Source organism: Apis florea, unplaced genomic scaffold (genome assembly GCF_048593485.1).
Source record: "Apis florea isolate Af1SG1 unplaced genomic scaffold, ASM4859348v1 contig_2272_pilon, whole genome shotgun sequence".
In the NCBI taxonomy this organism is placed as follows: Eukaryota; Metazoa; Arthropoda; class Insecta; order Hymenoptera; family Apidae; genus Apis; species Apis florea.
This window is the reverse complement of record NW_028256549.1, coordinates 4,032,853-4,053,029: the sequence shown is the minus strand read 5'-3', so window position 1 is coordinate 4,053,029 and position 20,177 is coordinate 4,032,853. Positions and strand designations below refer to the sequence as shown.

The window sequence follows — 20,177 nt, the reverse complement described above, 5'->3', positions numbered from 1 at the left end:
ATTACAAGCATTTATTTTATGATATAATTCCTTTAATACATTTGGCGGTTTTTTTGACAGTCGCGTAGAAACGCGCGTATATATGGATGGTAATCCTGATTTTTATCATTTATATTCCAAATTAAACTGTATTTTATAACAAAATGAGTGAAAATGTACAAGGTACATTCGTATCGGAAAAAATTTCTAAAATTAGATGGAAACACGAAGATTTTGAAGATGCTACTAATTTTATTACCGGTAGTTGGGACGATCCGGTAAGGTTATAAACTTAACCTATTACATTGTTATATACATATAAATTATATATAATTATTATATTGAATTATGTTATTTATTTACAATATTAGAATTTTTTATTTCTTTTCAGGTAAATAAAGTAACGCATTGGACATTTCAAATGAACGATGATGGCGAATCTTATCCAGCAGTTGTCTCATCCTATGCAATTCTCGGAGATGTAACTGAAATAAAGGTTTTTATTTATTACTTAGTGAAAAATATATTTGTCAATTTTTTTATTAATATTATTTTTACAGTTTATTTCGAAAGATTTTTTTGTGGTGTCAACATCTATAGGTACTGTTAGATTGTTGCAAATCCATGAAAATCCATATTCTCAATTTAAAGAACACATGTCATGGGAATTTATACACAGATTTGAGTAAGTTTTATTAAGATTTTTATTTATTTATTTTATATTGTATGTTTTATAAATTCTCTTTTAATAGTAATACAAATGACTATGCACCTTGTACTGGACTTTCCACATTCGAACAAGATATAGCTTCAGTGGGAGAAGATGGGAGAATTAATCTTCTAACAGCTGGACAGAAACAACCAGTTAGAGTTATTGGTATTATAGAATTTTATTCTATAATATTTTATTTTTATAATATTTATTTTGTATATTGTTTTCAAAAATAGATAAATTTATATTTCAGATGATGCAGATAGTTGCTCATTATATTGTATTGATTTCCTAAGACATAATGAGATACTTACAGGAAATATAAGAGGACATATGAAAGTCTGGGATTTAAGAAATGATCAAGATCTTCCTGCTACAACATTTATGCTTTCTGATCAATCAAAAGTATGATTTGACTAATGTTATTTATAAAAAATTATGTATATATTAGAATAAAAAGAAAATTATTTACAGACGGAAGCTACAAGTATTGCTCATCATCCAACTCAAAGACATATTGTAGTGGCTGGTGGTGGTGATGGAAGCTTAACAGTTTGGGATTTAAGACATAATACATATCCAATGTCTCAACTCAATGCTCATGCAAAAGCTGTTAGTGAAATACTTTTTCATCCTGATAGACCAGAAAATTTATTTACATGTTCAGGAAGTGGTGAATTATGGCATTGGAATAATGCTCAACATTCAAAGCTAAGTTTGGGTAAGTTTCATAATAAAAGTATATTTTTTAAATTAATAACATATTATCATTTTTTTTAGATCCTACAAATACACATTGGTTAAATACAATTGGTACAAATGGTAAAGTTAATGTAACTTCACTTTATAGTGCTATGCATAAGCCAATCAATACTATTGATATTGATAAATCAACATTACTTTTTGGATGTGATAATGAAGCAATGTACATTATTAGAAATATACCTCTTTAATGATATAGCTAATTATATTTTTTCTAATTATAATAGATGAAAAAAAATAAATATCTTTTTTACCTTAAAATTATTTATTTTTTTAAAATAAAATTTTTTTACCTTTATGTAAATTTGAAATTACCCGCGTTTAAACTATATTTCTTGTGTAATATTATTTCATAGTTATTTTATGGTATCTGTAGCTCCATCTGTCGTTGTATTTTGTGATTACAATTACAGGAAGCTTTAGCCTGTTAGTTTGCCATTTTGTGACGCCTTGTGTAGAAGTTCGTAAACAGATTTTGCTTTGCTTGCCTGCGGAGGGACAAGAATTATGTCAAAACGGAGAATCGAGGTTGTGGATCCGTATATTAAACGGAAAGCGTGAGTCTTTGATTCTTTTTTAATTGTAAAAATTAAAATATTCAATAAGATATTTTACCATGTGCATTGTTATAAGTTTTATAATTCTGGCACATCTCATTTAATAAATTTCATTTTTTGAAAATAATTTTTGTAAACGTAATTGTTTAGTTGAATTGTTCGTTTATATGATAATAAAATTTTATAAAATTAATATTTTGAATTCATAAAACAATCATTTCTATTGCTGTTGACTTGTTTGGTCAACTCATCCACAAAGGTTCTCAACTGAATTTCTTTTTTTACGAATGAAAAATATTTTTGAAAAAAAATAATATAAGACAAATTTTAAAAATGTAAAATTTATGGTTAATTATAAATATACTAAAGAAATTTTTAATTTAAAATTAATCATTTGTTTTTTGTCTAATTGATTTTCATAACCAACGAAGTGTTCTCAACTCTCGTTACTTTACGATGTTATCATACATATATTATATTTTATTATTATAAATAAAGCAATGTTTAAGTAATAAAATAAATTACTTTTATATATTTCATTGTTTACATATTGTTTCACAGAGATGGCTCAGCAGCATCCAACAGTACAACTACACCTTCAACAGCACCAAAAAATCAAGTTCAGATAAATCCTTATACTAGTCTACCTTATACACCAAGATATCATGAATTTTATAAAAAAAGAATCACTCTACCTGTATTTGAATATCGTGCTGATTTTATGAGATTATTAGCACAACATCAATGTATTGTACTTGTTGGAGAAACAGGCTCAGGTAAAACTACACAAATACCACAATGGTGTGTAGAATATTCAATGCGTATTGGCAACAAGGGTGTTGCTTGTACTCAGCCAAGAAGAGTAGCAGCTATGTCCGTTGCACAAAGAGTCTCAGAAGAGATGGATGTTGCATTAGGTATGTATTATTTTTTTTTAAGTTAAATGATATTTATGATTTTTAAACCAAAAATTAAGGCATTTATGTATGTTTTCCATGATAATTTTTTAAATAGGCCAAGAAGTAGGATATAGCATTCGTTTTGAAGATTGTAGTTCTCCAAAAACTATATTAAAATATATGACTGATGGTATGCTTTTACGTGAAGGCATGTCAGATCCTATGCTAGATGCTTATCAAGTGATATTATTAGATGAAGCTCATGAAAGAACTTTAGCCACAGACTTGCTAATGGGTGTGTTAAAAGAAGTGATTAAACAAAGACCAGATTTGAAACTTGTGATTATGAGTGCAACTTTAGATGCTGGAAAATTTCAACAGTATTTTGATAATGCACCTTTAATGAATGTACCTGGCAGAACTCATCCTGTTGAAATTTTTTATACACAAGAGCCTGAAAGAGATTACTTAGAGGCTGCTATCAGAACTGTTACTCAAATACATATGTGTGAAGAAGTAGTAGGAGACTTACTCTTATTTTTAACTGGTCAAGAAGAAATTGAAGAAGCTTGTAAAAGAATTAAACGAGAAATGGATAATTTAGGTCCAGAAGTAGGTGAACTCAAATGTATACCACTTTATTCTACACTGCCTCCAAATCTTCAACAAAGAATCTTTGAACCAACACCACCTACAAAACCTAATGGTGCTATTGGTAGAAAAGTAGTAGTTTCGACTAATATCGCGGAAACATCATTAACCATTGATGGTGTTGTTTTTGTCATTGATCCTGGATTTGCAAAGCAAAAGGTATTAAATTATTCTCATCTTTCTCTATCATACATTTAATTAGTTTTATTGATTCATTATATTTTTAAACAGGTATATAATCCCAGAATCCGTGTAGAATCTCTTCTTGTATCACCTATTAGTAAAGCTTCTGCACAACAAAGAGCTGGTAGAGCTGGTCGAACAAGACCTGGAAAATGTTTTAGATTGTATACAGAAAAGGCATATAAAAATGAAATGCAAGATAATACTTATCCTGAAATTTTAAGGTCTAATCTTGGCAGTGTTGTATTACAATTAAAAAAACTTGGCATTGATGATTTGGTACATTACATTTTTATAAAATCAATTTATTATTTTATATTTGTAAAATATTTTTTTTTATAATTCTTTTTTTATTATACATATTTAGGTACATTTTGATTTTATGGATCCTCCTGCACCAGAAACACTTATGAGAGCTCTAGAACTTCTTAATTATTTGGCCGCTTTAGACGATGATGGAAATCTCACAGATTTGGGTGCTGTGATGGCAGAATTTCCATTAGATCCACAATTGGCAAAGATGCTCATCGCATCTTGCAATCATAATTGTAGTAATGAGATATTGAGCATTACTGCTATGTTGTCAGGTACAGTATTATTAAAAAATATTTTTTTTACAATACTATTAGGTTCATATCTTGTTTTGCGTTTAAATTAATTTTAATACGATAAAAGCGAAAGTTACTAAGTCAGGATCATGGTAAGGTAACGTGGTTTTAAATTGATGATTGATATTGTATTAGTCCCGCAGTGTTTTGTGAGGCCAAATGAATCAAAGAAAGCTGCGGATGATGCTAAAATGCGATTTGCACATATCGACGGAGACCACTTAACATTATTGAATGTCTATCATGCCTTTAAGCAAAGTAAGTATTTTGTTAAAATTTATTATACATTTTTGTAATAATTTATCTTTTTTTCTTTATAGATTTCGAAGATCCACAATGGTGTTACGATAATTTCGTTAATTATCGATCTTTAAAAAGTGGTGATAATGTTAGACAACAACTAAGTAGAATAATGGATAGATTTTGTTTAAAACGTACTTCAACAGAGTTCACATCAAAAGATTATTATATTAATATTAGAAAAGCTCTTGTAAACGGGTTCTTCATGCAGGTAAATATAATTGAAAATAATATTTTCAAGAAAAATGTTTCTCTAACGTGTAATATTATTTTTTTTTCTCTTTTGTATGTGTTAGGTCGCTCATTTAGAGAGGACTGGTCATTATTTAACTATTAAAGATAATCAAATTGTACAACTTCATCCAAGCAGTTGTTTAGATCATAAACCCGAGTGGGTAATTTATAATGAATTTGTGCTTACGACCAAAAATTATATCAGAACAGTTACAGATATTAAACGTAAGTCATATTTTTATTATTGAATAATATAAAAAAAATTTCTTTATTATGTATACTATAAATATTATTATATATATTATAAATATTATAAATATTATTTTTTGCAGCTGATTGGTTGCTTAAAATAGCACCACAATATTATGATTTACAAAATTTCCCACAATGTGAAGCAAAGAGGCAATTGGAAGTAATTCAAGCGAAATTAGATTCAAAACAGTATCAGGAAGGATTCTAACCTCTATATATTTTAGCTATCTTTATAAATGGTGTCAAATGATTGATAATGTGTGACCTGTTTCGGTAATACGTCAGGCACACTACTCTTACAAACATAAAGTCAAAACATATATTAAACATTGTGAAATGATCAAAGGAGTAGTTGTCTGCTCTGTATTTTCACTTAAAATATGTAAAAAAAAGACAAATTTTAATGAACATTTATAATTTTGTACAAGCTATAATGAAACTTGTACATCTTTTTGGCTTGTGCCGAAAAAAATTTGAATGTTTGTAGACATCGTTCTGTCTTAATATGAAACAAATGAAATTTGATCTTTAATCAGTTAGAAGACATGTGGAAGGCATAGTTGGTTGATAAATGATTTATTTATGTACATTAAAGAAAAATTTAGTAACTAAGTAATTTTATCAGTAGAATTTTTGTTGATCAACGTTTGCACACTCGGAATGTAATATTAGATAAAAAATAGATTAATTTTTTTATTAAATGTTGAACAAATACGCCAGATAAGATGTATACAATGCTTACTATCGATAATTGAAGGACAATGACTTTACATAATCTTCAACATGAATTATATCTGTTTGCCGTTTTTTCTTAAAATCAAGTAGTATTGTTTTTGTGTTATATATTTCACTTTCTAAGTACATACAAAAACATTACATATTTATTATAATTTTACATATTAATTATGATTAAAATGTGCAAATATCTTATCTTACGCAATGTTTTTTTTGTTTATAATCAATATGACTTATACTATGATAATTTACTTGAAAATAGATAAAAAGATATTTCCAATTTTCAATCATAAGAAAAATAAAAAATGAAAATACATCCGTAAATAACGTGAAAAATATTTTGAGAAATCTATGTAAGTTTGAAAAATTAAATTGTTCTTATTTATAACTGCTAGCACAATATATATTGCAAACCATTATTACTGTAAGGATTTAACAACTTACAGTATTACAAGTTATCTCTACGAGACGTAAAAAGAATTAAGCTTATTATTCAAATAATAAATTTTTAATGCTACGGTTTAGAATATTACATATGTTAAAGAATGAAATGAAATTTTTTAGCTTGTTTTAGAATTGAATTATTTTCTAAATATTTTGCTGTTTGAAATCTCGTACTTCTTTAACATGTTGAATAATAGTTTCAATTTTTGTAAATAAAACATATGCAAGTATTAAAAGAACTTGTAGAATCACGAGAGTTACGGTCACAAACAGTTTTCATTGTATTGTACAACTTCATTCCAATAAAATATTAAAAATATGATTCAATTGTAATAATTGTTAATGAAAATGAATTTAATTTATAATCTTAAAATTTACGAACTTTTTGAATGAATATAATTAGAAAACTGATATATAATATCATGTTTTACGTAATACATCGAAATATATGATGGTTAAATTTCTTATCGCGATTCTTATGTTGCAAGAGATGTTTGAGAACCACTGAGAATGCACGAGGATCGCTGTATTTCATCATTCACCAATTTTTATGAAATTAAGAACTATGGCATCATTTGTGGTACCGGTTGCAACGAGATTTACTCGTGTCACGATTGATAATTTGCACAATATAAATAAAAATATTTTACTTAGGTAAGATTCTATATTTCGTAGTTTATTATATTGTTAAAATGTGTAACTTGTATTTATATTGCAAGGTACATCTAGAGGTTAGAATGTTAAATAGTGTTTATTTATTATTTTATTATCGTAGGAATTTTTTAAATAAATTGTAATATATTTAATAAAGATGATTATATTTTCAAAATTGTTAAAAATTTAAATAAAACCTTATGTAGTTATTTGTATATATTCTTAATATAAGTGTTTAATAATTCTCTAAAATAACAAACATTATTAAATAAATAATAAAAATATTAATTTCTTTTGATTTATTTTTTAAAGAAAAAAAAAACATAATGTCTTAAAATTTTTTTTTGATGATTTAAAGGTTAATTCAACCATCACATGTTTCTTGGCAAAGACAAGAGTATAGTACAATTACAGAAGAACAGAAGTCAGAAAGTGGAGAACCAGTATTGGAACTTACAGAAAATGAAAGGAAATTAAAAGCAGACATTGAACTTATTAATAAGGAATTAATGGATCTTAAAAATCATAAAAATGAATTAGAGGACAAATATAAAAGAGCACTTGCTGATGGAGAAAATCTTAGAGTTAGATTAAACAAACAAATTCAAGATGCAAAAATGTTTGGTATTCAAGGTTTTTGCAAGGATCTCTTAGAAGTAGCAGACATTTTAGGCAAAGCTACAGAAAGTGTACCTAAAAATGAACTCACAGAAAAAAATCCACATTTAAAAACATTATATGAAGGTTTAAAGATGACAGAAGCACAGTTACATAAAGTAATTAAAAAAATATGATTATATTTTCATACAATAATAAATTTAAATTATTACTTTGAAATATGTTTATATAGGTATTTAAAAAACATGGTTTAGTTTCGCTAAATCCACTGAATGAAAAGTTTGATCCTAATCAACATGAAGCATTATTTCAACAGGTAAATTTCTTCTTTTTTATTATTTATATGAACAATAATATATTAAATAAATAATAGTAATAATAAAAAACATATTTTAACATAGGAAGTTGAAGGTAAAGAACCAGGAACAATTGTAGTTGTATCTAAATTGGGTTATAAATTACATGAACGAGTAGTAAGACCAGCATTGGTTGGTGTTGCAAAAGGATAATTCATGGTTATGTTAATTAAAGTGGGATTAAATGCAATCTCATAAAAGGTACCCGTGAATGAAATATTGGCAAATATATATTGTAATTAAAATTGAAATGTAATACATCAAAGTATGAATGTCATGCAATTGATAGAAAAAAAGAAAAACAAATTTTATGAAAAATAAATTTATTCTTATTAGGTTTAAAAATATATATAATATACATACAAATTTTTATGTTTCTTTAATTAACATAAATAGATTTATATGTAATGAAGCAAATCGTTTTTTTGTCATACCATATTTTTTATTTATTACATTCCATTAAAGCAATATAGAAAGATAATATTTAATTCAATATAGAATTTATTACAAAATTCACAAAAATAAATAAATAAATCATAGAGTCAATGTAAGAAATACTATGATTCTTTAATACTATGATTCATATTATAATTTTAATTACTAATTACTAAAATAGAAAATATTTTTTTTGTGAAAAACCAATTCTATTTTAAAAATTTAACATCTCTCAAAAACTTTATATAATTCAGGTAAACTAGCTATTTGTAATATTGTTGAATCATGTGCAAAATGTTTGGGAGGAAGAAAACTTTCTTTAATTGTAGAATATAAAACATGTTCTGTAATATACTTCCAATCATGAGTATCATGTATGGCACTAATTTGACTATAATATTTTGCCGTTTCTCTACAAATATTTCGGAAACATGGTTGTTCTGTTGACCATTCTACTTCAGTAGCTAGACGTAATATATAAAGAGGAAGACCTTCCATACTTGGAAAATATTTTTCTAAAAGAATAATATAATTTTGTATTACATTTTAAATATGGATAGTTTATTAAAATATATTTACCTAATAATACTGGTAAAGATTTTAAATTTCCCTTTTTATCTATAACAATAGAAAAGTATTCTTTTAACATATCTGCCTTTTCCAATAATAATTCTTTAACACTAGTAGCTAATTCTTCTTTTGGCCCATCTTCTTCTGTCCATCCAGCTTCTTTAGTATCTAATCCTAACATAGCTAAATCATACAAAGGAAGTGCTTCCTGCAAAAAACGTATGTATATGTATGTAATGATGTAATGTTATTTATTTGCATAATTACATACCGAAAATTTAATGACTGCATAATTTGCAAAGTCATAGAGCATAATTTCATAAAAATGTTCTTCCCTAAATAAAAAGAAATATAATTCAATTTTTTATATATATTATAAAATTTTATGAAGAAAGAAAAAAATAATGCTCACGCTAATTTTTGTGTATTGCAAAGATACAAATTAACTCCGCTTTGAATTAAAGCAGAAGACTGATCTATGCAACCAACAAAAGTTAATTCTGATAAAATTTGTTTCACACCTTCATGGCATGCATCTTCTACTTCTTTTCGCAATTTTAAAACACTCGTTAATTTTACTTCTCTTCTAAAATTATTTATTGAGTAAGATTTAAATTCATATGAACATTTATTATCATTATTTTTATCATTATCATTATTAATTTCTCTCGATGTTTGTTCAACATTTTGTATTTCATTGAGTTGTTTATTTTCTTCAGATTCGTAATTTTTTATTTCTTGTTTATTTATATCATTTTTGTCTATTTTTTTTTCTTCCGATTTAGTGCTCTTATTTCCAAAGCATTTATATACTTGTTTACGAGCTTTATCTGCAATAATATCGATACATTTGTCTTTTATAGAATCTACTATATCTTCATCTATTTCATCATTTGTAATTTCTAAAATATCTTGCATACTATTTAATTTTTTTTCTTCTTCTTCTTTGTTAATATTTTGAATACATAAATTTATATTAGATTCATTAGATGCTAGCAAATCTGATGTAGATGGACTTGAATCATTTATAATATTACTCCATGGACTATTAGATTTTTCTGTTGCTGCTGTTATTGTAACATGCATTGATTTATCTTTTTGTATATCAATTACATTTGGTGTTGAGCATTGTATTTTATCTGTATTTTTTTCATTATCTACAGCATGTGTTGATTTATCTTTTTGCTGTATATCTATTGTATCTGATGTTAAACATTGTATTTTATTTACATTTTCTTCATCAGTAATATTATTTTGAGTTTTTGTATTCAAATGAGTTTGAATATTATCATCATTTTTAACATGTTTTATTTCTGTATGAATAAAATTAAATTTATCCAGTTTTTGATCAGAAGCATCAGTTCTGATCATTTCTTGAGGACGAATTTTTTTTATTTTGTTACTGTTATCTTCTTCATATTCTGGTAAAATTTCTTTCAAAACTTCTTTAGTAATATCTGCTTTTGGTAGCCGATTTTTTAAGTAAAATGTTCTAGAAGCACTATTTGCAGATAATTTTTCATCTAAAGTGAGTTTCATTCTTTCAATGATAGAATTTTCATGAAGAAATTTAACTTCATGTTTCGTCGGATGTACATTAACATCGATATTTCGTGGATCAATTTCTAAAGATATATAACACCATGGATGAGTCTTTTTTGGAAGATAAAATGTATAAAGTTCTTCTAACATTTTTTGAATAGCTGAAATAGAATATCTATATAATTTAACATTATAACTAAAACTAAATTTTTTATTTTAATAAAAAACTTCAAAACTTACAAGAAGATTTTACTAATCTGTTATTAATGAACAAGAGAAATATCATCTTTTTGTTTGTATAATTTGCATTTGTTATTAAAGCATGCATTTTAAATTTATAAGTATCATCTTTAAATTCTACTTCTAATAATTCACGAAATACAGGATTACCATAAAGTATTCTTATGTTATTCATTTTAGTTGAATTATGTGGTGTACGAATCTAAATGTTAAAAACATATTTATAAATAAAAATATTTAATTGTATAAATTTTTATATATGATAAAATACCTGAGGTGCTATTTCACCATGTTTTTTTAATACAAATCCTACATTTGCATTATGAATTGCATATTTTGTAACTACATCTGTAATTCTGTTAAATTCTTCATTTGGATTTGACAAAGCCTTTCTTCTTGTTGCAACATTATAAAACAAATTTTCAATTACTATAGTAGTACCTTGATTTCCAGCACATGATTTAAGTGGTGCTTTTAATTTACTATCAACATATGATGCTCTTAAATGAACAAAAAGAATATTTTCAATAAAATTACTAAAATTTGAGAAATGTTTTATATATTTAAACATACTTATAAGCACATTTTTCATTTGCTGTTTTTGTTGTTATTGTTAAAAGTGATATATGACTAATGCTTGCTAAAGCTTCACCACGAAATCCAAAAGTTGATATTGTTTGTAGATCTTCAAATGTTTGTAATTTACTAGTTGTAAATCTTTCACAAACAATTTCCATGTCTTCTTTTCTGATTCCTGTTCCATTGTCTTGAATCTGAATTTAATAACATTGAATTAAATTAACACAAATAAACATTAAATTATAATAATTATTTTTTCATTTAAATAGAGAAAGAAAATACCTGTAATAACTTTAATCCACCTTCTTTAGCGATGATCTGTATATTATTTGCTTTTGCATCAAGACTAGAACATTCGAAGTAAGTTAACAATGAAAATATATATATAACAATCATATGATTTTTAGATATCTAACCTGTTTTCAATTAATTCTTTTAATGCATTTGCTGGTCTCTGTATTACTTCACCAGCTGCAATCCTATTTACCACAACTTCATCTAATTTTTTAATTTTCCCAGATGGATTCATTTCATTAATACGGTTTTTAGATTTTGATCGAAATCTCGAGAAATGAGTCAAATATTAAATTAGATTAAATTATAATATGTATAGTAATTATAATATATATAATGTAAAATAATTACATTTATAATAAAGAAAAAAAATGAAAATAAAAGTCTTAATTTTAATAAGCATGAATTGTTTTCTTTTAAGATAAAAATATAATGTATACAAATTCTTTAATTTTATTTCGCGCCAAATATTTGAATTAAAATTAATAAATATGTCAACTTCAAAAAAATCATTTACCATATTAACATGAAGAGAGATATTTTTAAATACATTATTAATCTTTTTATAAAATATCAAGAAAAATAAACAATTATTTATAATAAACATACAAAAATATATACATAGTGATTTTTTATTATTATTTTTGATTATTATTATTATATACCTAAAGTTATTTTTGTATAGTATTATTCTAGTATCATATATGTAGTTATTAACATATTTAGTAACAGTCAATCTTACGTGATGTAATAGTAAAGTAATAATATCGTTTCACTGACATAAATTAAGTTATTCTTAAATTAAAATATATATTCAAAGAAAGATGTATAAATTGTTACATAAATATAACATATTTTTGGAAATTTATTTTTACAATTATCGAATTATTTTAGATTAAATATATATAATCATATTTCAAAAACTGTTAATTTTATTTAATTTTTATTTAATTTAATAAAGTTTGTTATTTGAAAATAATGTGGTATTTAAATATGCGTATGCATAAATGATTAATATTTTTAATATTTTAAATAATATAATTTAATTATCTAACAATTTGATATAAATTCTGATATTTCTATGATCAAATACAAATTTTATATATAATATTTGTATATAATATAATATTTTAATAATTTTTATTATTCATTTCTTTCAAAGAATCAAGAGAAATATAATTTATAATTATAATTATAATAATATTCTTCATAATATATATATATATATATATATTTTTATATATACAGTATATTTATTTGTCATTTATATAAATGTTCAGATTTAAATTTTTGAAAATCAATTAAATATATATTTAAATCATTTATATTTTTCCATATCTTTAATGTTATCGATATATATAATTATAACTACTTAAGTTTTATGAATAAACAAGAAAATATTTAGCATGCTAAATATAACCGCGATCTTGAACGTAATACATTCCAGCATTTTCTCGTATTTCTACCATCATATTTCTCTCTCTTTTTGTCAGTAAGTTATACCTCACTCTGATATATTTATCCTTGTTCTAGATGCATCGAAACTTCTGAGCCAATAAGAATGCGTGTTTGAATCAACGAAATGCCGTGATTGGTCATCTACAGAAACTTCTCGAAGCGCGAGGTTTGGTGTATTAAAAGATCCCCGCGCGTATCACACTCAGACAGAGTTTGGAAAGCGAGAAGTGAACGTTGCGTTTACATATAATTTATTACATTACGATTTATTCTGTGATATATACGAAACGAACGATAGAAAAGGTACGTATAATTTGAATACATTATGGTAGCATGTTTATAATTTACTTATTGAGAATTTTTTATTATGTTTAAGTGTCTAAATATACTATGAAAAGACTAACGAAACAAACATCATGAAGTTGCATCATATTGATAAAATATTGACAGATTTCGAGTTTGATTTTTTTTTTTTATTTAAAAATGATCCTTTGAAAGTTTTACCGTTGGATTTTAAAAACTGAGATTTGAATCGGATTCCACATTTATCGATAAATTTCGAGTTTTCATAAACTTATCAATTACTAACTTGAAGCAAAACTTAACAGTGTGATTTAAATTGGTTATAAATAGTACATACAATTATAGACAAATTTATAATGTATATCATCTTTCTTATTGCGTTTTATTATTCAATATCATTTTTCGAATATAAGTTTTAAATTACAAAATTAAATAATAGATTAAATTTTTCAGAATATTTATAAAAAATGTTAATACGATGTGATTTGTCTACTATATCGTATTAATTTAGACATACTATGCGAACAAAAAATATAGTTAAATATCGAATGCTAGAAGACAAACTAAATCAAATTAATTTTTTTAAAATATATTTTTATATATTTTACATATTTTTTTATATATATTTTTTCAATCACGTATTTATAAATTATATTTTTTTTTTCAGCGATAAAACATGTCGAAGGCTCCAGCAGTTGGAATTGATTTAGGCACTACTTATTCTTGCGTGGGTGTTTTCCAGCATGGAAAAGTTGAAATCATTGCAAATGATCAAGGAAATCGAACGACACCGAGTTATGTCGCCTTCACGGACACAGAAAGACTGATTGGCGACGCGGCTAAAAATCAGGTCGCAATGAACCCGAACAACACTATTTTTGGTAAGTAAAATCCAAATTTAATAATTCTATTCTTTTCTTCACTTTTCATTTCATGTATTATTTTTTATTTTAAATGTAATATTATTATTGTAATATTTTAATTATCAATTATAAAAAAAAATATAAAAAATTAAAATATAATAAAATATTGTTTTATAAAATATTATTGTTTTATAAAATGTTTGAAACAAATGTATGTATTGCAGTTTGCAAATATTATATAACAAAAAAATTACATACACTTTATATCGATCTCTTCTATATTTTTCTTCGCGAAACTTCGTGTTGACATCATCTTCTCTATATGTAAATTTGTTATACATATAGACTAAAGAATAGTAAGTCATAGTATTGAATTTCATTACTTGTGACCTTGTAAACTTTATTCTTTTGTTTCATTCATGAAAATTGTTGTGATACTTTGCGCATTACATCAATTGCGTAATATGTTATTATTTCATGTTTTTTTTTTAGTTACAGTTTTCCTTGATACATATATCTATTTTTTATTTTTATTTTTATAAAATATTTTATATTTTTTTATATGTATTTTATATTATTTCTGTTTGAAAATAAATATAATAGAAATGAGAATATTGAGGCGTAAAACATATTAATAGCAATATAAGCAATATAATTATACATTTTTTCATATTAATTTATTCATATTTCTTATTTTTTTCTTTTTTATGATATATGTATTTAAATTGTTATTAAATTATGATATATGTTTTATTAAACAGATGCGAAGAGATTGATCGGTCGTCGCTTCGATGATACAACAGTACAAAGTGATATGAAACATTGGCCATTCACGGTGATGAACGATGGAGGAAAACCAAAGATCAAGGTTTCGTATAAAGGTGAAACAAAGACTTTCTTCCCTGAAGAAGTGTCTTCGATGGTGCTCACGAAGATGAAGGAAACTGCAGAAGCGTACTTAGGAAAAACAGTTACCAATGCTGTTATTACTGTCCCCGCATATTTCAATGATTCACAAAGACAAGCTACCAAAGATGCGGGAGCAATAGCAGGCTTAAATGTTTTAAGAATAATTAATGAACCAACCGCGGCGGCGATTGCTTATGGCTTAGATAAAAAAACTGCAGGTGAAAAGAATGTATTGATCTTTGACTTGGGAGGTGGTACCTTTGATGTGTCCATATTGACCATCGAAGATGGCATCTTTGAAGTGAAGTCAACAGCGGGCGATACTCATCTTGGTGGTGAAGACTTCGATAATCGGATGGTGAATCACTTCGTCCAGGAGTTTAAGAGAAAATACAAGAAAGACTTAAGTTCGAATAAGAGGGCCCTTAGACGATTGAGAACCGCTTGTGAGAGAGCAAAGAGAACTTTAAGCTCTTCAACACAAGCCAGCATCGAAATCGATTCTCTTTTCGAGGGCATTGATTTCTACACATCGGTTACCAGAGCCAGATTTGAAGAACTTTGCGCGGATCTATTCAGAAGTACATTGGAACCGGTCGAAAAAGCTTTGAGAGATGCCAAGATGGACAAGGCTCATGTTCATAGTATTGTTTTAGTCGGTGGTTCTACCAGAATACCAAAGATTCAAAAATTACTACAGGACTTTTTCAATGGAAAAGAATTGAATAAATCGATCAACCCTGATGAAGCTGTTGCTTATGGCGCAGCTGTACAGGCCGCTATTTTGCATGGTGACAAATCTCAAGAAGTTCAGGATCTGTTGCTATTGGATGTCACTCCATTGTCTCTGGGTATAGAAACAGCTGGTGGTGTGATGACAACTTTGATCAAGAGGAACACGACGATACCAACCAAGCAAACACAAACCTTTACTACCTATTCCGATAATCAACCTGGCGTCTTGATTCAAGTATACGAAGGAGAGAGAGCTATGACAAAAGATAATAACATTCTTGGAAAGTTCGAACTTACTGGCATTCCACCTGCACCTAGAGGTGTTCCTCAAATTGAGGTCACATTTGATATCGATGCTAATGGTATGTGCATTATCTTTTTTTCAGTACAATATTTCTTTATAAAATATCATCAATATATTCATTAATAAATTAATAAATTTTCCTTTTTGACATATTTATAGGTATTCTGAATGTATCCGCAATTGAAAAATCAACTGGAAAGGAGAACAAGATCACCATTACGAATGATAAAGGCCGGTTGTCAAAAGAGGATATCGAGAGAATGGTGAACGAAGCAGAAAGATATCGTAATGAAGATGAACTACAACGTGAAAGAATAACTGCCAAAAATGCATTAGAATCTTATTGTTTCAATATGAAGAGTACAATGGAAGATGAGAAGATCAAAGATAAGATCGATTCAACGGAAAAAGAAAAAGTCATTAATAAATGCAACGAAGTGATTTCATGGTTGGATGCAAATCAATTGGCAGAGAAGGAAGAATTCACCGATAAGCAGAAAGAACTGGAATCCGTTTGCAATCCTGTTGTCACTAAATTATATCAGGGAGGAGCCACACCTGGAGGGTTCCATCCAGGTGCTGCTGGAGGCGGTGGTGCTGGAGGACCAACCATCGAAGAAGTAGACTAAAAAAACAAGAAATCATCCATAACATTAAATATCTTTTTCGTTTCATTGTATTTATTTCAACTCAAACTTTGCACAGTCATGATCATCAATTTTCATATTTGTTTACATTGATAATGCATATTTTTTGAGATCAGAGACTTTATTTCCTGCAAGAAAGAGATTTTATTTCTTGTATTTAAAAAGATTGGTAATATAAATTTGTTATAAAAAAAATCATTATATTTAAATACTTATTTTTATATTCTCTCTATTTATTAATTTTTTTAATCAATCTATCAATGTTCTTGATATTTAATAGTTTTCTGGTTTGCAGAATTGAACCAGAATGATTAAATACGTGGTGATAACGCTGATAAACTGAAAATGAGTATGAAAAATTTACAATATGGAAATTTACAATATATTTATAAATTGGATATTATAATACTTACTTTGGTTAGTAAAGAATTATCCATTTCAAAGAAATTGCACGCGGTAAATGTAATTCTTGTATTATTGTAATGTTAACAAGAAATCATTGATCTCATTTTGAATGCGATCACGTTTAAAATTGGATCTTAGAAGACTTTCCATTCCGAATGTATTCAAATTCAATGTGGCATTATTATTACGTTCACTGTACACAAATTTCTAATTTTTGTGATTCTTTATTACGAAAATTTATTACGAAGAATGCTATTTTGTTAAATTTAATGGAATGTTGGATATTCAGTTGGAAATTTCACAAATTCGCTGACGTGTAATTCAATTTTATTTATCTCTCGATGGATCAGCGTACATATCCAACACATCAAAGTGAACTGGCTACCATAAATTATCCAAATCACGTTATTCAGGAATATAAAACCATTTTTCTGCTCTTCGGCGCCCATATAGATTCTGAACAGCTTCGAGACCATCATTATAAAAGAATTTGTAGAACATAACAATAGATCTATGCCATAAATGTCGTTTTTTTACTGACATCATTACGGAACATAATTCTACAAGAATCACAATTTAATCAATGAGATTGCATAAATGCGTCATTTTTAATAATAGCGTCATTTTAATAATAGAGTGAGGGACGGAAACAAATTTTTTTTTTTAAAATAAAAGATGAAATCTTCAAAATGACGTACGCTCTATCCAATTTACGTCACTCACTCTAAATACATATGCCAAGAATTAAGGCTAATATCTCGGCTACGTGCCATTGTACCATTTCCTAATTCTCCTGATTTTCAAAGCAATCCACGAGATCGTTACTTTTTCATCCAACTGTTTGATCATCTTGTTGACCGCTCTAAATCTGTGGCATATCATGTATACAACGATATCGAAACTGTTTATTAAAGTTTGCGCGATATATAATAAAGAAGACGAAGTATAATAAAGAAGTAGATCGGATACAAAGATTTGATCAAGTGCGGTGAAATAATAATAAAATGAAGGATATTGGACCGCATAATACGACCATAAGAATAGCCAGGATTTGACTCATCTTTGCGTATCCATCTTCGATCAATTCTTTGCCGATATTCTTATCCAACGATGTCTTACTACAATGGTAAACGTAATAATATGCTGCAAGATGACACACGGTCTCGTTCATGAAATGAAACGTGATTCTGAACAGTTCACTGGTGAAATTGGCGAAATCCATTGCGCTAAATCACCGAGCAAACGCCCAAGTGAATCATTCGAGAGACGATAGATGATCCATTTTTTTGGACAATTCTTCGATCGTCGCAACTCCAACACCTAACAATCAAGAAACGTATTATTATCGGACGTAACGTATGTTCTCGAATCTATGAATCCTCTATTCCTTTATCTCTTCCTCCACGACGATTTATTCTTCCAAAGATGAACAGAAGTCTCGATTTCGTTTGAAAGTTTCCTCGAGACGAGATACTTTAACTCAAAAGCAAAGCAAAATACACTGAATTCTTGATCCGTGTCCCCACATATTCGTCGTTTAATAAACACACAGATTGAACGCGATACGAGAACGCGATTCATACAGAATTCAAGAAAAGTTGGAGAAGATTTATGCATGGCAACACCATCAAGGCACTTTCATTTTTTGATGGAAGTAGAATAAGCGAATTAAATTAAACGCACCAAAAAGGACACGAATGGGACAGAGGGTCCATCATTTGTTCCTGTGATATGTGTGTATATATCGAAAAAACGAGCTTTATTTGCCCAACGACTATATTACAATTTTATTATACAGTAAACATTTAAAATGGAATAAAACGATAACTTTGAACATCGACCGTCTTTTTTTCTTTTTTTTTTTTTTTTTTCGTTTCTTCGGTTTTTAGAAATCAGGCGGCGGGTCGAGTTGAATCATCTTGCAATAATAATAATAATAATAATAATAATAATAATAATAATAATAATAATAATAATAATAATAATAATAATAATCATGATAATAATAATGATAATAATATGCGGGTCGTGGCGAATTAAAACTGTTTCGTGTGTTATTATTAACAGCGATTGGCATTCGTTCGAACACGATCGATTCGATAAATTGGGTGTGTGCAATCGTCGCCAAGTCGTGCGGTGTTTTATGTCCCATTTTTTTAAATTTCTTTTTTATTGTTTTTTTTTTCTTTTTTTCTTTTTTTTTTTTTTTTCTTTTTGCGGGTGAGGATTCCGTGTATCGTGTGTGTCTGTGTGTAACAATGAGTTATTTCGTTTGCGCAAGGATTTACGTAAACGTAGAATCGTGCAGTCCCAAGAACAAGTCCTTAAGACTCTCGTTTCTACATCCGTTTTTTTTCCTCTTCGCTTTTTTGTATTCTTTTTCTTCTTTTTTACTGGCTTTTTTTTTCTTCTTTTTAGATTTATTTAGTTATTTATTTGATCGGGAAAGGCAGCGTAATTATTCGAACACGAGATGTCGATATACGTTTTTTCTCATTCTTTTGTTAGATTACTTCCTCTTTCTTGCGACAGGGGGACGTCTTCGTTTTTTTCTTTTTTTTTTTTCTTTTTTTTTTCAATCATCAGTTTCTCTCCTCGGTGAAAATGCAACACAACCCCTCGTGCATGTTCGCTTTCTTACGTATATACATGTATATATAGAATATGTATATATAGAATATATATATATATAATTTTAACGATTTTTTTTATCTCTACTAATTTACAATTGGCGAGCCGAGCGACTCGGAAAAATCATATGCATCGATGCAACGAGACGGTTTTCATTGGCATTTATGAAACGAGTGTAACGTAATTCATTAATTATTTATAATAAAAAAAAAAAAAAGAAAAAAGAGAGAGAAAGATGAAAAGAATATACGTTGATTTCCTTTAGTTTTCGCTTGTTTCTTCTATCGCAAGAAATAAAATTTATACTTTTCCAACGTT

The 20,177-nt window shown here is 27.2% G+C and overlaps 5 protein-coding genes and 2 pseudogenes across 8 annotated transcripts; 4 read left to right on the top strand and 3 right to left on the bottom strand.

Annotated features, from left to right (window-relative positions):
- Window positions 1-7: 7 nt before the first annotated feature.
- LOC147658408 (nucleoporin Nup43-like) lies at window positions 8-1,714 on the top strand. The gene is made up of 7 exons (XM_086917755.1): window positions 8-257; window positions 371-475; window positions 540-664; window positions 732-856; window positions 945-1,096; window positions 1,166-1,412; window positions 1,472-1,714. Exons 1-7 carry the CDS (start codon window positions 144-146, stop codon window positions 1,642-1,644), a joined length of 1,041 nt encoding a protein of 346 aa, XP_086773881.1. The 5' UTR covers window positions 8-143; the 3' UTR covers window positions 1,645-1,714.
- Window positions 1,715-1,860: 146 nt separating this feature from the next.
- Window positions 1,861-6,649, top strand: Dhx15 (DEAH-box helicase 15). The gene is made up of 9 exons (XM_012489640.2): window positions 1,861-2,010; window positions 2,572-2,927; window positions 3,025-3,719; window positions 3,792-4,022; window positions 4,111-4,330; window positions 4,487-4,609; window positions 4,672-4,862; window positions 4,948-5,110; window positions 5,218-6,649. The coding sequence occupies exons 1-9, from the start codon at window positions 1,961-1,963 to the stop codon at window positions 5,343-5,345; spliced, it is 2,157 nt and encodes a 718-aa protein (XP_012345094.1). The 5' UTR covers window positions 1,861-1,960; the 3' UTR covers window positions 5,346-6,649.
- On the top strand, window positions 6,616-8,356 carry Roe1 (grpE protein homolog, mitochondrial Roe1). Its single transcript, XM_031917885.2, has 4 exons — window positions 6,616-6,970; window positions 7,329-7,746; window positions 7,821-7,904; window positions 7,990-8,356. The coding sequence occupies exons 1-4, from the start codon at window positions 6,867-6,869 to the stop codon at window positions 8,095-8,097; spliced, it is 714 nt and encodes a 237-aa protein (XP_031773745.2). The 5' UTR covers window positions 6,616-6,866; the 3' UTR covers window positions 8,098-8,356.
- Window positions 8,357-8,364: 8 nt separating this feature from the next.
- On the bottom strand, window positions 8,365-13,471 carry Mlh1 (DNA mismatch repair ATPase Mlh1). 2 transcript variants are annotated; one of them, XM_086917752.1, is made up of 10 exons: window positions 13,108-13,471; window positions 11,727-11,873; window positions 11,593-11,656; window positions 11,305-11,504; window positions 11,003-11,231; window positions 10,732-10,933; window positions 9,362-10,652; window positions 9,221-9,284; window positions 8,959-9,157; window positions 8,365-8,894 (listed from the first exon to the last, which is right to left on the bottom strand). In XM_086917752.1, exons 2-10 carry the CDS (start codon window positions 11,837-11,839, stop codon window positions 8,602-8,604), a joined length of 2,655 nt encoding a protein of 884 aa, XP_086773878.1. In that variant the 5' UTR covers window positions 11,840-11,873; window positions 13,108-13,471; the 3' UTR covers window positions 8,365-8,601. The 2 variants fall into 2 exon arrangements, with proteins under 2 accessions (XP_086773878.1, XP_012345091.2); XM_012489637.3 differs by lacking the exon at window positions 13,108-13,471 and having other exon boundaries at window positions 11,727-12,069.
- LOC116414795 (heat shock 70 kDa protein cognate 4) lies at window positions 13,224-17,751 on the top strand. 2 transcript variants are annotated; one of them, XM_031918002.2, is made up of 4 exons: window positions 13,224-13,365; window positions 14,033-14,246; window positions 14,990-16,234; window positions 16,336-17,751. In XM_031918002.2, exons 2-4 carry the CDS (start codon window positions 14,042-14,044, stop codon window positions 16,803-16,805), a joined length of 1,920 nt encoding a protein of 639 aa, XP_031773862.1. In that variant the 5' UTR covers window positions 13,224-13,365; window positions 14,033-14,041; the 3' UTR covers window positions 16,806-17,751. The 2 variants fall into 2 exon arrangements, with proteins under 2 accessions (XP_031773862.1, XP_086773880.1); XM_086917754.1 differs by lacking the exon at window positions 13,224-13,365 and adding an exon at window positions 13,472-13,723.
- Window positions 16,695-18,943, bottom strand: LOC147658406 (uncharacterized; annotated as a pseudogene). Its single transcript, XR_015295217.1, has 2 exons — window positions 18,912-18,943; window positions 16,695-18,548 (listed from the first exon to the last, which is right to left on the bottom strand). The product of XR_015295217.1 is annotated as an uncharacterized LOC147658406 (transcript).
- On the bottom strand, window positions 17,210-17,771 carry LOC147658407 (uncharacterized; annotated as a pseudogene).
- Window positions 18,944-20,177: the final 1,234 nt, after the last annotated feature.

Excerpts from the sequence above, each read along its gene's own strand:
- LOC147658408 (XM_086917755.1), top strand. The coding sequence starts at position 144 with ATGAGTGAAAATGTACAAGGTACATTCGTATCGGAAAAAATTTCTAAA. Across the intron at positions 258-370 it reads CCGGTAGTTGGGACGATCCG|GTAAATAAAGTAACGCATTG; the intron begins GTAAGGTTATAA and ends ATTTCTTTTCAG. Across the intron at positions 1,097-1,165 it reads TGCTTTCTGATCAATCAAAA|ACGGAAGCTACAAGTATTGC; the intron begins GTATGATTTGAC and ends AATTATTTACAG.
- Dhx15 (XM_012489640.2), top strand. The coding sequence starts at position 1,961 with ATGTCAAAACGGAGAATCGAGGTTGTGGATCCGTATATTAAACGGAAA. Across the intron at positions 2,011-2,571 it reads CCGTATATTAAACGGAAAGC|AGATGGCTCAGCAGCATCCA; the intron begins GTGAGTCTTTGA and ends ATTGTTTCACAG. Across the intron at positions 4,863-4,947 it reads TAAACGGGTTCTTCATGCAG|GTCGCTCATTTAGAGAGGAC; the intron begins GTAAATATAATT and ends TGTATGTGTTAG.
- Roe1 (XM_031917885.2), top strand. The coding sequence starts at position 6,867 with ATGAAATTAAGAACTATGGCATCATTTGTGGTACCGGTTGCAACGAGA. Across the intron at positions 6,971-7,328 it reads AATAAAAATATTTTACTTAG|GTTAATTCAACCATCACATG; the intron begins GTAAGATTCTAT and ends GATGATTTAAAG. Across the intron at positions 7,747-7,820 it reads CAGAAGCACAGTTACATAAA|GTATTTAAAAAACATGGTTT; the intron begins GTAATTAAAAAA and ends ATGTTTATATAG.
- Mlh1 (XM_086917752.1), bottom strand. The coding sequence starts at position 11,839 with ATGAATCCATCTGGGAAAATTAAAAAATTAGATGAAGTTGTGGTAAAT. Across the intron at positions 10,934-11,002 it reads ATGGTGAAATAGCACCTCAG|ATTCGTACACCACATAATTC; the intron begins GTATTTTATCAT and ends TTTAACATTTAG. Across the intron at positions 9,158-9,220 it reads ATGCAGTCATTAAATTTTCG|GAAGCACTTCCTTTGTATGA; the intron begins GTATGTAATTAT and ends CGTTTTTTGCAG.
- LOC116414795 (XM_031918002.2), top strand. The coding sequence starts at position 14,042 with ATGTCGAAGGCTCCAGCAGTTGGAATTGATTTAGGCACTACTTATTCT. Across the intron at positions 14,247-14,989 it reads CCCGAACAACACTATTTTTG|ATGCGAAGAGATTGATCGGT; the intron begins GTAAGTAAAATC and ends TTTATTAAACAG. Across the intron at positions 16,235-16,335 it reads ATTTGATATCGATGCTAATG|GTATTCTGAATGTATCCGCA; the intron begins GTATGTGCATTA and ends ACATATTTATAG.